Here is a 16151-nt window from a genome sequence, read left to right on the forward strand (position 1 = left end):
CCACGACAATTTCAGCACCATTTCCCATTAAATCCGTAACATAAATAACCCTAGCCTGTACAACTTTCACACGTGGAGGTGATAGTGCTGCAACCATAAGCTCTGCCTGTAGTTGCACCATTTGCTTGCTGACTTCCTGTGCAGATTTCCCTCTCCCTTACCAGAAGCAGTCACCCATAGCTGAAGAAAATTAAATGGAAGGGGATCATTAGGTCTCCCTCCTGCCATTGGCCCAGTTTCAAATCCCACCATTATTAGTCCTCCTAAAAAACATTTGTGCTGTCTGATGCCAATTAGCCAAGAAATCTAGATGAAAGGAAGCATTCCCTTTGTGGAGAATTAAAGCTTGGACAAGGTACGTACCTCTACAGGCTGGAAAATGAATCTGCCTCTTGATGCCAACGAGCCATTTACAAATGCCATCCACACCCTGCAATTTGCTGCATCCCCAAATTCTCTGACTTCCAATATTACATGTTACACTGACTCCCAGCTACCAGAAAATGGCAAGGGGCAGGCTATGGCTCTGTGTAGCAGAATGTCCCTTCCTCCTGCTTATGCAAAAAACAAGCTGATTTGTTCCCATGAGCTTTAAAGAGCCATGACAGATCTTTCTGACACAAGTCACCTCAAGTATTCATTGCAATTCCACTTTTTTCTCCCTCCCCAGAGATTTTAAAGAGAGAAAGAGTGAGAGCACCCACAGAGTATCAGATAAAGCTGGGCACAACACGAAGAATCTGCAGGAATGTAAGCTGCTGCTCACGTCTGCCTTCCACAACTCCCCAGTATTGTACTCTTAATTCACTACCCTATTAACATGTTAATCATATGGAAGAGCCCCAAAAAGAGACAGGAAATTCTAAAGGCAACCTTGTGGTAACTACCCCAGAATCACCTAAATGAAATCTGGAAGGGATAGGCATTGTGCTGCCTTGAACTTTCCTGAGCAGTTTGGCAGAAGTTTGCTTGTTTTTCAAAGAAACGTGTGTTTATCTGAAAAATGCTAAGGCAGAAGGTTTTCATTTTGTGATCGTGTAATTCAAAAGCAGCTGCAGAACAAGCCCATTGGTTTAGGCTAACAAAAACAGTCTCTCCAAGTTAGTAAATTAGTATTCACCCTGTCTACGGATGAGGAGGAAAATGACTAAGGAGGACGTCATAATCAGCACCTATTAAAGGAGGTTTCCGAGGTAGAAAACATTTGACTCAGGAGATTCCATTCCCCAGTTCCTTAGACAACATTTTTTGGTTTTGTACCTACTGGACAAGGCAGGAAACTTTAATGCTTTCTAGCTTGCTATCACCTAATACATTTTAGGGCAAAAGCTGCTGGAAAAGCAAGTGGCATTGCTAAGGCAGTGCCCTTTATATTGAAAGGAACCCAAATCTTCTCGGTTTTTATGTGCCACCTGTAGGATTCCCTGAACTGCTTTGATTTACCATCACTTTCTGGAGGACAGGAAGCAAGGTTGGCAACATCCCTCCTAGGCTGGAAACATCACACAATGCCAGCCACAAGTAAACACTGACAAATAGTCCTGCAGTGTGCCCTTGAAGGATGATGTCTGGCCTTATCTGGAAATCCAATGTCATTTAAAAATGCACCGACTTGGGTAAAGGCTTTCAGTGAGAGACAGAAAAATAAACCTTATGATTTATGTGGCAATAAAATAGATTTTTAGCTCTGAAAGCTGTTTACAAAAACCTGTTCTTCATCTTTGCATCATGCTCACATTTAATTTCTGCAGCAGTGAGCAGAAAAGTACCAATGCAAGCATCTCTTTAGAAACCTGTACATAAGGGTGAAATAATGAATAAATGAGCTGATATACACACTCAACATGGCTAAAACCCCTGCAAGTTCCTAGCTGTTTTGAGTCAAGTCATTTTAACCCAGCAGAACACCTCCCTGCCTCCGAGCCAACCCCGCCTCGCCGGCATCACCGCGGCAATGCCGTCCCCCGAAGCGCGGCCGTGCCAGGAGGGATCCGTCTCACCTGCGCACTGCATTCCCAGGGAATCCTAACAGCTCCACCATGGTCCTGCGGGATGCCGAGCAGGAAGGCAGCGCAGCCCCTGCGCTCTCCCCTCCCAGGCGGGCAGGAATGCAGAAGAGCCGGAGCCGGGCAGCGCCAGCCTCCCTGCTCAGCTGCTGCGCCCGGGCTGAGCCAGAGCCGCCCCCCGAGAGCCGCCTGCCCGCTCCGCGCCGGGGATGCGCCGTGCCCCCCCGAACCCACCCGGCTCGGGCACGCTCGCCATCCTTCCCGTCCCAAGGGAGCGCGGGGGAGCCGGCAGGCAGCGCAAGCACTCGGGCTGGGGTGGAAGGGGTGTGGGCAGGAGGAGAGGCTCCTGTGAAAACCCGTCTGATGCTGAGAAAACTCAGCGATTTCTAGCAGCTGACTCCGAGTCTAAAATCAGCTACAGGGAAACTTAAGAGGGGGATATCACTGCGTACACTGTCCAGAGTGCAAGGAGCCAGTTCAGATGAAAACATCTCATGAGCTGGACCAGGAACTACATCTGAATGCGTCCAAAAAACTGCACTTCCTTTGAAGTTGTTTCCCCACTTCGAATGCTTCTACAACTTACAAAATACACAGCATCAAAAAAGCCCCAAGAGTCACTGAAGTAAACAATGAACTTCCCTCCCCCTCTTTGTTTTGTGCACTGCCTTTTATTTTTGTCTTTAAATTCGAAGATCTGTGGCTTTGAGAGTGAAATGGTGAAGTCTGATACCAATTGCCTTTTCCTGAGCTCTGCTCTTTTTTCATGTTAGAAGTGCCGAGAGCTGAACTTCCAGGCACGGCGTTTTTATTTATTTATAGCTCTTTAAGGCACAGAAGCCAAACCCCACACGGTTTGGTTGCTGCTGCCACCACGCTGTCCTTTACACGTTGTAGCACCCCTGACAGAAGAGAGTGTCACGTTGGGTCAGTTTAAAAGCCCCTGGTTTGGCCTCCAGCAGGTCCCACCTGCCAGCCAGGGGGACCAGAGCACACAAACACACACACAACAAGAATGTGAAGTTGTTCAGCCTGTTGCTAAATGGGCTAAAATTGCTCACCAAGAGCTGAGGGGCTGCATGCTCCCTCCTCCTAACTTTTGCTGTTGTCAAGAGTGAGTATTTTGTTTATTTTTAATTATATTCATTTCCCCCCCCCCCAATTTTCTCTAATTTTGCCATTTGATTGCAATACAATATTCTCCTCTGATTCAGTCCTTTTTTCCATGACCTTTCTCTGGCAGGGTTACTCAAGATGAGCTCCTGCACATTCTCTCAGGTAACCATTTCCCACACCCTCAGCATTTCCCCTGGAAGAAAACAGTAGCTTTGGTCACCCTACCTCCTGCCAAGGCTCACGTGGAATATCTGCAGGAAAAGCAAGCCTAGCCCTTGGGGAAGAAACTTACTGAATGTGTGCTCAAACAATACTGACTGCAAAATAAATAACAGAAAATTGTTACCTGCTCCCTCGCCCTCTAAAGCCAATCACTAAACTACACCCAGGGATCCTGCACCAAGAGTAGCACTGGAACAGAAGAGAAACTCCAAAAAACAAGAGGCATTCTCCCCCAAAAATCTGTCGCTAACAGCAGCACAACAAAATAAACAGTCCCTCTGAAGGACGCGTTGGTTTGACCTGCTGCTTGGAAATGCCTAACTGCTGGAAGCCGTAGGGAAAACTTGGGATCACGGTGGAGCCAGACTCTGCAGAAGAGCAGCAAGAGCTTCTAAGCGACCAGGATCCCGTCTCCCTGGCCGCCCCGGCACGGCGGAGAGCCGTGAACGCTCCGGTGATCAATCACAGAGCGCTCCTCGCTCCGGAGCTCCGTCCCAGCGGCCTCCGCAGCACCGCAGGAAAGCATCTCTCCGGAAGGTGGGGCACCACCACACAGGCCATGTGTGATGGAAAGATGCAAAAACTGAGCACTGGGACATGAAAGTTAGCCTGTGCGTCTCTTCAAAGGGTTCTTGAGCTTCTATGGGAAAATCCTGCCTTTTTGCTTTCTTTCTTCTTCTTCTTCTTATTTATTTATTTATTCATAATCTGCCTGGATTTGTTTCCACGTTCTGCTTTTTCTATCATTTAGGAATCCTCTGTTTTAAAATCAGGTTCAAACAGAAGGGCTAAAACTTCAGCTCTGAAATATGGCCATAATCTGCCTATTTCTCCCAAAGAAGCCATTTTTAGTGATGTGGGAAGGTTCAGTCATGGTATCTATTTCTGTCAATCCTACAACTTGCTGCACGGACCTCAAAAAAAGATTTCTGAAATGCTGAAGAATCTGACTCAAGCAAAGACATCTGCTGAAGACTTAGGCAGAAGGAGTGAATGGGGCAATTAATAAATAAATAAATTAGAGGGGGAAAGGCAGATTATATTATACAAGTATTTGGAATTATTCTAGAAATCTACTCAGATTCAGAAACTTGAAATGCAATTTGCAAAGTCTAGGGATAAAAACTGTTTCCAAAGGACTGGGACATTGAATAAAAATTATTAGAACCCCCTGATAATATTACATTTTTGGTTCAAATAACAGGACTTTTCTGCTACTGCTTCAGCTTGTCCATGCCACAGAACAGTGGGAAAAGACCACTGGTGAGGAGGAACAAGTAAGATGACTGGAGTTTTCAATGGTCAGATCCTTACCTAAACTGCATCCTTCACTGAAAGGTCAAGGAAATACTTGCAGTTTCAACTGAGACAAAAAAATAAAGCAGAAAAACCCTTCACTTCTTCACTGGGTGATGCATGAGATAAAGCAGCCTCAAACATGCATCAAGAATCATTAGTCTGTACCAAAAGCACTTTACTGGACACCACTTGTATCTTAATGGGCACTGATCACTGCTAGAACGTAGAGTCCTCTCCAGCTCCGAGGCTGCTTTGGGAATCTGGGATTAGCTTGGAGCACAGAGGTGCCTGGCAGAAGAGCTCCCAATGAACTCCAGTGGAGTTCAGTAGCCCAGTTTCCCTCTGTGGCTTTATTATTTTTCCTTTAAGTAAACTGTATCTCTGCTGAGCTGCTGGAACGCTTTTGTCTATTTTGCAGATGAAAATCACAGTTCTAATTCTTTCCTCTCCCTGTGCCACAAAAGAGGGATCACTGACAAAGGGTGGCAGGTCAGTAAAATCCCCAGTGCGCGCTTGGGCCGTGGCTCCACTCCCACTGCAAGAGCACTGGCTCCGTCAAAGCCAGCGCTGAGAGCAGCTTCCTATTACACCCAAGCTGCTCTAACTGCAGGCTGCTACTGGGGGTAATTTGGAACATCTCCCAGGTCAGATTCAAAGCCAACCCATCAACACAACAAGGATGTGAGCACGACTTCACTGCGTGAAGCCGAATCGATTCCCCTGGCAAGCGACAGAAGCAGCACCAAGGAGGGTGGGAAAGCAGGGAGACAGGAACATGCACACCCCTGCACAGCAGAGAGAGCTTTGTGTGTTTAATGTCATACAGACTTCAAAGGAGATGCATCAAAGCCGATCTCGTAAATATTTGCATTGTTGAGTACCAATTTATGCTAAAGCAATAAGCTGATCAACAGCTCATTCTGTAAACTAATAGCAAACTCTGAGCCAGATCAGTATTTTTAAGTTTAGCTCAACAGTTCAAATTAACTCTAGGCAAGACAGGGAAATTCAGGCAGTAGGAAGGAAGGCTAATTTTCCATTAAGTGTTAAGCCAGTTGTTACTGATGGAAAAAAGTTAAGTATACATGGTTGGGTGAAGTGTAATTACTTTTTGCCACAAGATAAACAACTAGAAAAGAGAAGCTACAAAACTGAACAATCCACAGTGAGTTCATGCATGATTAAAGGTAGATTTCTCAAAAGAATTTCAAAAATAATTTTTTATTGCTGTTCTTGAGAAAACAAAGGAAAATCACCGTGTCCTTCATAATAAACCAAGGTTTGGTTAGAACACAGACAACAAATCTGCCCCAGATGGCCCAAGAGCTACCAGTTCTTAGAAATTACTACATTGCACAACAACATGCTCTCCTTACAAAGTGTTCTTCATGCTCACAACATAAAATCTAAAAATCACTAAAATGATTTTTTTGCGTGTGCTCTGGAAGCAGTGGGTGGGGATGTAATATACATTTCCAAGGGGGGAAAAAAAAAGAGCCCTAAAGGATTATGTGTCAATATTAGAAAGCTGAGATTATGTGTTCTTACCCCTTACCTCTGCCCTAAAAAGGTTTAAGATCTAAACAGATAAAATTTGCTTCATGATGAAACTCGGCTTTCAGCACAGAATGATCTGTGTGCAAGGGGATAAAGTTTCAGCAGCATTCAGAACAAACCAAAATCCTTTGGCTTCGCTTGTGTTATAGAAGAAGAAAGATAGCAGCTTGGCAATTTTCTGTATACAAATAACTCCAATTGCCCAGGGGAATGTCACCGAGATCCAGGCATCCCGTTTGTTACATCCAGCCTCCCTGGAGTCAGCTTTAATTTCAAGCGGAGTTGTCTAAACTCTTCATCCTTCCAAGGCAGGCAAATTGCACTGTACATTGTCCAAATTTCAGATTACTTCAGGGCTTTTCCCAAAGTTTCCTAACCTCTTTTGTGGATGCAAAAGATAGCAGGGCACTTTGCACACAGTAGATGTTTCCCTGTGTAGCCTGCAAAGATGTCCAAGAGGAGCAGCTGGATTTCACAGGGGGTTTTTTAAAAGGCAACTCATGGTTTGTATGCATTTGCATTTCCGGATACAACATGATGGGTAAACAACGTCACCTAAAGACTTAAAAGTCTGAGAATTTCAAGTGATCTTGGCATAGTTACACTCCCTACTAACAACACCCAAGTCACAGCACTAAGAGATCATGACCCAAGGCACCAGACAGTGAAGCAGGCAAAGGTTGTAGTTGTCAGCAAACCCTTGTTCGTGTAATTACATGAGCCAAAGGCTTCAGATCTCAGCTCACTGAAGGCTCCCACGCATGGGTTTTGGCACCTCTGGCAGGTCTGGGCTGAAGGGAAGCAGAGATGGAGCCACGGGGCTCAAAATGCACGGGACCACCTGCAGCCTGTGGAAACACCGCGTGGTGTCACATCCCACCGGTGCAGAACAGTGCTCCCCGTCCTGCACCTGCTGGGGCCACTGCAACTGAGGTTTGTGGTACAAAGCACAGGTCAAAGAGAAAAAACAATCCCCAGCCACTCACTGGGGCTTGCTAAATGACGTGACAAAGGGAACTGGCAGAAAGGCATCTGCTCCTTCAGACTGCTGGGCCTGCAGAGAGGAGGATGGGAATCTCTCACAGGTACACACAAACACGCTCGTGCAAGCCCAGGTTGGGCAAAGCCAGAGAGCTGCAAACATGGCAAGTCAGCACATCTGAATCCATCTTCCTGCCAGAGATACTGCCAAACACACCCCTCTGTGTGAGGGCTAAACCCAAGGCCTGTTTTGTATCCCTGCCATGCGCAGCAGTTGGCAGTGGACGGGTGTTTTGCACATGGCAGCACAGTGACAAAGCAGACAGTGCTACTGGGAAAACTACTTCATCAAGACACATTGTAAATCCCTACAGATGAGATACAGGGAGCTGTGAAGTGCATTTTTTCATCCCTACTTTCTAACAGATACTCTTTTCAGGCCAAGTTGAGTGGTGGAAGGTGAAGGACAGCCCTCTTGTCAGCACACAGTTTTCTCAGGAGTTACAGGACTTCCATTATATCAAATTCCTGCATATCTCCTAAGTAAATCTTTGCTGGACATAAAAATCTTTACTGAATGTAAAAACTGGTGCATTGCAGGTTCTTCCACTGAGCAGGTCACAAACAATCCCTTTTCCTCCAAAACAAACTGTCTCCCTCTCCCCACCTCTAAAACTAGTAACACTTTCCGGGTATTTATCCTAGCTCTTAGTGTGCAAGGATCATAATTATGTGGCGAGCACAGAGTAAATCTATTTCTTCTTTCATCACAAATACTCATTCCAGCTGGAATATACAGAAAGCAAGGCTCAGCTTTGATAGTTTTAGCTGTAAACAACTTTGTCTTAAAACCAGCAGCTATTAAAATCACCCCAGAAATCTTTTTAGCTCTTGTCTGTTCTCTCCTGCCAGGTTTTTACCTGAAAGAAGAGCACGGGCTGGGTATTGGAACAATCCTCCCCAGGCAGGAGGGCTCAGCAGAGACTTGCAGGAACTGTTCTAAGAGGTATACACCAGGCAGCAATGAAACCAGATGTTGCTTAACTCATCTTCTGTTGCTCACTCCATTTCCAAAGCCTCTGGATTTTTAGAAGAGTACAGAGGCAGGATCTCTGCCCAGCTAACTGCTTGCCTGGTAGCAGTGCAGTTTGGGCCTGGCATCAAAACAGATCAGTGCTTCATTCTCAATGCTAGTGATACAGGGTGAGGACAAAACTAAAATTTGCAAGGAGCATCTTCACCTCTGACCTGCTTTTAGCAACCTTTTTTTCAAGAGATGCATATTCAGCCTGAGAAAAAGCAGGGTTAACTTGTTTCAACAAGTGAAACAGTCTTTTTTTTTTCCCCTTGGGTGATTTCACCTCCAAATATAAAAAGAAGATTTATTTGCATCACCACTAGCCTTTCTAAGCATCAGAGAATCTCAAAAATTCTCCCTGATTATGATGCTCCTTCCTAATAATTTAAAAAGCAACAGCAACAGAGACCAAACCCTAAAGCCTTTCCCCACTGTCAATTCCTCCTGATATTTTCACATATGCAGGCAAAAAAATCTCTTATTAATGTCACAAAGCTGCCAGAATCCAAACTTGTGTTGTGTTTTCTCCTTAACAACTCTCATTTAGAGTGAGCAGGTGGCGAGACGGAAGCAGAGCAAGAGAGAAGACGATTATTTTGGGAAAGGAAGTGGTAACTGCTACTAGCCTGTCAAACAGCATGAATGGTGGAAATCTGAATCATGCTTTTACTGTATGAATGGCTAATTCCAACACACTATCATAAACAATGATCCTTTAAAAGGATGTAATCTCCCTAACAGGAAAAAATACACCTGTTAGAAAAAGAGCAGGATCTGAAGCAGAAACGGAGGCAAAACGGAGATGGACCAGCTTGAGTTCCTCTTCCTATGACATTTAGGTGCTGGCCTCCAGGGCCTGCATCACACTTTGGAACAGAATTGGCCCGTTGCAAATAACACTTGAAAGAAGGTCAGAGGCTGTCAAGCTGGAGTTAGGGAGAAATTACAGCTACATTTTTAGCTTTCTTGAATGGAGGCTCCTCTGAGTTAAGTGCTGCCAAGATGAAATCCCAGCAAGTAAATGACATATTTAGAGTATGCCTGTTCACTCACAGAGGTATAACTACAGTGACAGGGATTATGCACCAAGGAAATTTTATGGCATATATTTAACAGATGGCTTGCTGACACAACTCAGCGTACAGTGGATCTCCCAGACAGGAATTAAGAATCTCAACATTAGCAACGCTGCCTGCAAGCAGAGGGCAAGCTCCGAAGCTAGCAGTAGATGCTGAGTGCCTCTGGAGTTAGAGTTTTAAAATGATCTTATTAGTTTTCAGTGTTTAAACAAGTCACTTTCTATCTTGTGGTTTTTTCTGTGTCCGCCCCTCTGGCCCTCATTTGAGGGTGACCACAGTGGTTTCTGCCTGCACAGAAGGGATGGCTCAGCTGCTCTGCCGGCAGCTGCTGAACCATCACAAATTACGGCTTACTGTACTGAAGTATGTGGAAATTGGTGTCTATCTTAGTACACGGGACTGTAACCACGGTGGTGCAGCAGCTGCCTCCCAAACAGCTGAGCCAACCCTGCAGCAAGGGTGAAAAATGACAGAGACGGCGAGAACGACTCCAGCAGCCCGTGGGTGAATGTCACACTTGACTTAATGCTGAACTCTGGGGAGTTACACATCTCTTGCTTCAATTTCTCAGATGTAACGTGGGTAGTTTCTCTCCCACACACTTCCTAGGAATGGTGCTACACGGATGTGTGCATAATTCTGTAAAGAATGCCACAGAAATCTGCAGAATGGGTACTACTGCTGATTATGCAAAGCCCTTGAAGAACACGCACCGTTCCGTTTGCTCCATTAACAAAAAGATTCTCGTACAAGTAAGTTAGAACTTTATTGCTACAAATGAAAAAGAGCCCCGTCAACTATCCCCCCGTTTTAATTTTTAATAAATAAATAATTCATTCTAATGAATAAATTAAAATAATAATTTTAATAAACAAATCTATTAATTAGTAAATCACAACAGAGGCTTGGCAACCTTACTCAGGGAAAAGTGCAAATGCTATTGCTACGCCTCCACCTCTGCACTAGAGCCATTCCTAAGGAGCTCTTCTGCAAGGAGTAATTTCAGATATCACTGTCAGATGCAGTGCCTGAAGTTGCCATGTTATCCACGTGCTTCCCTAGGACAAGCTTGATATTCTTATCAGGTCTGCATAGCAATTTCTCTACCAGATACTGGAGCTGCCTCTGCTGCGCCTTTCAGCTTTTGGTGTCCATTCCAAAGCTATTTTAGTGCAGTTGTTATCTCTACTGCTTGTGACACGTCCTGGCTGCCACCATCTGTTTCTTTCTCTGTATAAAGATGTGCAATGGTTCCCTTCACTAATGTGTCCTCTGGCTCTTGACACAAAGCTATTCCCATTGCTTGCTATCAACCCACTTTTTTCATTTCATTTTTCATTAGCAGGAATTCCGTAATCATGACAAGAGTCATTTTTAACCAGGATGTGAAAACAAGGGAACTACCCATAATCCATATATCCAAGATTATATACAACCTTCCCTCCCCCTCACTCTCATCCATACTCACAGAAAGGGCATTGCTCAATTTTTCCCTTCCCACTGCACGCCCAGTTGCTTTGGCTACACACTTTGTGACTTCACTACAGCTGCAGCTCTCACACAGAGAAGACCATGTAGATATCTTGTACTTTTAATACATTCTTATCAGGCAGATATCAAATAACACACTACAAAACGCCACTTACATATAAAACTGAAGCAAAATACACAGCAAGGCAGGTACCAAACAGCAGAGTCATCCATTCTCTCTGGCCCACCAGAAAAACCAAGAATGTTACAAGGTTCCATTTAAAAACATAACACTAGGACTTCTGGCTATTGAGATGCTCAGTGAAGTCTAGCAAATCTACACATTTTTTGCACATGGTATAGAAGAAGAAGAAGGCATTTAAATCTTAGATTTTTAAAGGTCTTTCTAGCTTGTGAAGCTACAAATAATATTCATTGCCTAGTGCACACTGGCTGCAATACAATTCTTCATTCACACCACTAGCCATACACCTGGAAAAAAAGTACTTTGCCTACACATGATTAATACTGGGTTTAGTTCCAAAAAAGAATGAACATTTATTCATATGGCAAAACAAGATGATCATTTAGAGGTGCATTTGAAATGCCACAAACAAATCCAGTCAGGGTTCTTTTCATGTTGCTCATCTCAAAGTATTTTGCAGTTTTCCCTCTAAACCCCCAACTCTGCCCTGTTTATTTTCAGACTTCCAATCCAGGAATCTAACAAATAGAAAAAGGAACCTTATCTGCCTTCCTCAAATAAGGAAGAGTTAAACAGTGCTATTGACAAGTACAAATAAATAAGCAATACAGTTGCAATGTGTTAAGTAACTATCTACAAGAGTGGGATTTGCCTTACTTTTGTGCAATATACTCCCAGAATAAAATTCTTAGTTAAAAAAAAACAAACCAGCTGAGGCTGTGAAATTAAAAAATACCTTATCTGCTCTTTACCTTTGATAGCAGTTATCAAGGCTGCTTTACTATTTACAGATGCATGTTTTTTCCTCATAGCTCACTCTTCCAGAAGTGACATTTTTCACAGCTGAACCAGGGAAGAATTGCTCCTAAGTCTCCCCAGCCTATGCCAAGGAAAGCTTCTTGCATAGGCTGGGGAGAGGAAGAAGAGCTCGCTTGTGTGTGGTTGCTGCCTCTTCCTTCTTTTCTGGAAAGAGTGCTCTTTATGCAACCACAGGTGGGGTGGAGAAGAGAGGGAACTGGGCCAAACCTGGACTTGGGAAACCACTGCAACACAGCCTTTGTCTGTCATTTTTAATACCTATCTTTTCTTTGGCTTTGCCTGAATTTCAACATGGATAATTAAAGCCGGCAGCAGGCAGATGGCTGCTTCTTTTGGGAACTGCACCCTGAACAGGCATAAGGTAAGTTAGAGAAAAACCTGTTATTCGGTGCTTGTTGTGAAAATATGAAGCAAAGGAAATTCCAGAGATGAGGTAAAACATAACCACCTAACAGTTCTAAACCAGCAGGAACCACTTAGAGCCACCTGCAAGAGCTGCATTCCTACTGACCCGCATCCAGCGGCTCTCACCTGGAAATCCCAGGGCTGCCCGGTGAGCTTAAAACCACAGCCACCAAGCTCCCGGTGCGCAGCGACAGCCACGCTCTCCCAGCATCCCACAGCCATCTCACTGGTGTTTGGATAAACCCACGTGTTGGGCAGTCACTTTGCTGGAGGCATTCACCCACGACCTCCACCCTGCGGTGGTACCCAGCTAGCCGCTGCTGTGGCAGGGTACTGCCCTCCGGGAGCTCGCAGCTCAGCTGCTCCATTCCCGGCTCCCGTGGCCGAGGTCTCTCTTACCTGGCTGGGCGGCCCCCTCTGCCGGGTACTCGGGGAACTGGCCCTCGGAAGGGACGCTGACGGTGCGGCGCAGGCAGCGCCCGCGGGAGGCATCCTGCGGCTCCGGGACCCCTTCGGTAGGCGCCTGCGGAAAAACCATGCCGACAGCTGTGAACTCGCCACCAGGCCGCGCCCGTAATGTGCCACCTTCACAGGGGACTCCATTTGCTACTCCTCTGCTAACAGCTCTCGGGCACAGTTTGGCATTTGCGGCCTTAACGCAGAATTCCGGAGGCTCCCCGGGTGAGGAGCGCACACAGCCCGGCGATGGCCGCGAGCAGAGGGCAGCAGCCCCTGCTCCACAGGGGCCCAGGCACCACCCAGCCCACCCCCGGCTGACAAAGCCCATCCCGGGCTAACAAAACCCACCCCCGGCTGACTCTCCTGCCTTTCCAAACTGCTTCCCAGCGCCGGCCCCGTGGCTGCTTCCACGCTGCCAACGCCAGGCAGAGGCGGCTGGTCAGATGCTACACGCCAAACGTTGGAGAAGCAAAACTTGCGGCAGCTACCTAGTGGACAAAGGCGCTGTACAGGCGGCCCCAGGCTGCGGAGAGCCTCCTTGAAACATCAAGACCCCTGAACAACGCGCTCATGGCTGTGCTTGAGCAGGTCTTGGCACGGTCAGGTAACAACCGAGCTCGGTATTGGGGAACCACTGGATCTGTGGTCGCTCCAACCCAGACACTGCGGCACCTGCAGCCACGCAGGCAGCCGCACCGCTCGGTACTGGCCACCTCGCCGTTCTGTCTGTTGGCTACCACACGTTCCGTTGGTGGCTACCACACGTTCTGTTACCGTGCCTGGAACCTGTGGCTGGGCGGGGCTCCCGCGAGCCTTCCAAACGTGCTAATGCTACACAGCTTGTTCTACACCAGAGAATAAACATCCCCCATTTTAATTGACAGCATTAAAGTAGCAAAGTAACTCAAAAAGATCCCCTCTGCATCTCTTGGAACTGGACACATTTTAAACAGCAGTATAAAGTCCTCTGTGGTGGGGCAAATGGATGAATGGATGGGGAGGCACCAAAACACGAGCAAGTGCACAAAGAAATACCCTGTGAAGACCAAGGCAGACATGTGCCACCTTCCCAACACTCCTTTAGTCCCCACCACTCCAGCAGGCAGCTCAGCAAAGGATCGAAGAGAATGAGAGAGTCTTGCAAAGTCAGGACTCTAATGGTGATTCAGCCTTTCAGCTCTTTTTTTTTCCCCCATCCAGCTTTGTTACCCTCTTCTCTGCTCTGCTGAGACTTCACCAACCTGGGAATTCTCTGACCCTGAGCTGCCATGCTGAAGCTGCTGGTTCGGGGCTGGGATCTGAGCAGTGTTAACTCTGTGATTAAGATACACAGGGACAGTCCAAATGCTGATCATTTCAGCAATCTTAACAATTTTCATCATAGGTCACGTTTCCGTGACAAACTTCACAATTTAATGAGGATGGGTTCAGAGCTCAGACTCTAAATCCTTGAGCAGCATCCCAGCTCACCTGCCACGGAACATACTTTTAAAGTATAAAAAGTCTGTATCTGGGATTTCTATCAGTTTGATGATGAGGGAGTTTCAGAAGAAATAGGAGTAAGAGCTTTTGAAGCATTTAATGCCTCTTAAAGGTAAATTAAGATAGTCTCCTTAAAACAAAGCAGGTGAAAAAAAGTTTCTTTGTTGCAGATAAGATTTTTCAAGACTGGAAAGAGTGGTTCAAGACATAAATTTGAGAATTTGCAGACTCTTCTGATCTAACAGTCAGAAAGTCTGGAATCATGTCAGAAAAGCAGTTAAATAATTCATTTTAATTTTTTACCTTCCTCCAGAAAGTTAGAAGCTGGCTAAAATTTTGCCATGGAAATCCACTGTAAAAATGTTGACAGCAAACATTTCTCTGGGCCCCTGGAAATTAAATAACCATATTAACTTGGGAATTGAGACAAATCTTATCTTATGGCTGGGTTCAGCTTTGACAAACTCTTCTTTACAGGTGAAACATGCTTGCTGTAAGACCCCAATGTGGCAAGTCCTTTGAGCAGGGCAGTGGGATCTGGGAAGAGCCTCCCCTAGGGCCCCGTGCAGCAGTGTTTGCTCCTGCTGTTTTCCCTTGGGATCACCACTGTCATACCACTACTGGTGTCAGTCACAGGAGATGGAGGAGTAGGAAAATACATCCCAGGTGTCCTGCTGCTGGCCTCTGTCACCAGCACCAGTGAGCAGTAGATCTCGTCACAGTGAATGTAGGTCTTCGCTATCCTTTGCCCTTGATTAAAACCACCTCTGAATCCAAGAAGAAAGATGAGGTTTGGGTGCAGGGAGGAGAAAGGAAGTGTCAAACACAGTGAAAAGTGTCGTTCATCTTCACTTCCAAGCGAACACAAGACGGAAACGTTCTGCAGGACTGCAGCCAAGGTGCTGACAAAGCCTAAGTAAAAAGCAGCCCAGAGGCAGGCGCAGCCATTTGTCACACCCCTCAGAGTGGAGGTGTCGTCTGGCTGCAACCACTCTGCACGAACACTCATTCCCTCTCCCTCTTTGAATGGCTCTGATTTTACAGACACTTCGACTGTACCCTCACAGCTCCTCCCACCCTATGGAAAAGGTTTCACAGAGTAGGTGAAAACATCTACACCTTCCTGACAGGGGGAAACTCTTCCTTGTAGAAAAACTCCCTGATTTGTATGGGCATCAATCTAGACCTGTTCTCCTTGTCTTGGAAAATGCTGTTAAATGTTATCACACGGGGATAGGTTGTAACAATTGCACATCTCCTGTCGCTCAGGACTCCTTCTTTGCTAAGTCGTCTCTCATGTTCCTACAGGGATTCATTTTCTTTCTACTGACTTCTTGGGCATTGATCCCTTCCTTTCATTAATAATTTCCATTCTTCAGTCTCACCTATTCTCATTCTATAAAGTTGACAAGGTGTCAAGTAATTAATGTGTTTCTACACTACACAAGGTGATATGCCAGACTATTTTTGTCTAAGTAATTACAGGTATTTTTGGACCAAGTTGCACTTCAAAAGACACCTGATTTTCAACCTACTCTTGCTCTTGCAAAGCACAAAATTTCTCTTGCACATACTTTATTCAAACTGCCTTGACAATAAATCCATAGTGGTGGGACGCTATGAGAAATGAGTTTTCTTTAGTACACTGTTTATTTCTGTACTGTTCCCTTGCTCTTAGAAGTCTGCAATTCATAATGCTGTATTTTGGCAGCACTAACTGAAAGAAACCAAACTTAGCCTAATACCTGAAACAATGGAGAACTCTTCCATTTACCTGTTTACATTTTGTACACGTTTTTCACTTCCTGACTCGGACACACACACTTGCAGAAGGATTTTACAAAGTAGTGTAAACACACATTTCTGTTCCCTTCCAGAGTCACACGGGTCAAGCTTCTTGGATTTGTATTCCATGAAGTAACAAAGCAGAGGCACAGAGAATAAAACAAGATGTTTCAGACTTACACCTTTCA

The 16151-nt window shown here is 45.6% G+C and overlaps 1 protein-coding gene across 13 annotated transcripts in view; it reads right to left on the minus strand.

Annotated features, from left to right (window-relative positions):
* Positions 1-16151, minus strand: part of RASAL2 (RAS protein activator like 2) — a 163836-nt gene that overhangs the window by 62236 nt on the left and 85449 nt on the right. For 12 of the 13 annotated variants that reach the window (XM_032117483.1, XM_032117485.1, XM_032117484.1 and 9 more), the window contains one exon: positions 12637-12760. In XM_032117483.1, the coding sequence (XP_031973374.1) occupies positions 12637-12760 (124 nt within the window). Of the gene's footprint in view, positions 1-2000; positions 2147-12636; positions 12761-16151 lie in introns of those variants that run through there. The other variant, XM_032117488.1, reaches the window with a different exon arrangement.

This window comes from Corvus moneduloides, chromosome 9 (genome assembly GCF_009650955.1).
Source record: "Corvus moneduloides isolate bCorMon1 chromosome 9, bCorMon1.pri, whole genome shotgun sequence".
Classification (NCBI taxonomy): domain Eukaryota; kingdom Metazoa; phylum Chordata; class Aves; order Passeriformes; family Corvidae; genus Corvus; species Corvus moneduloides.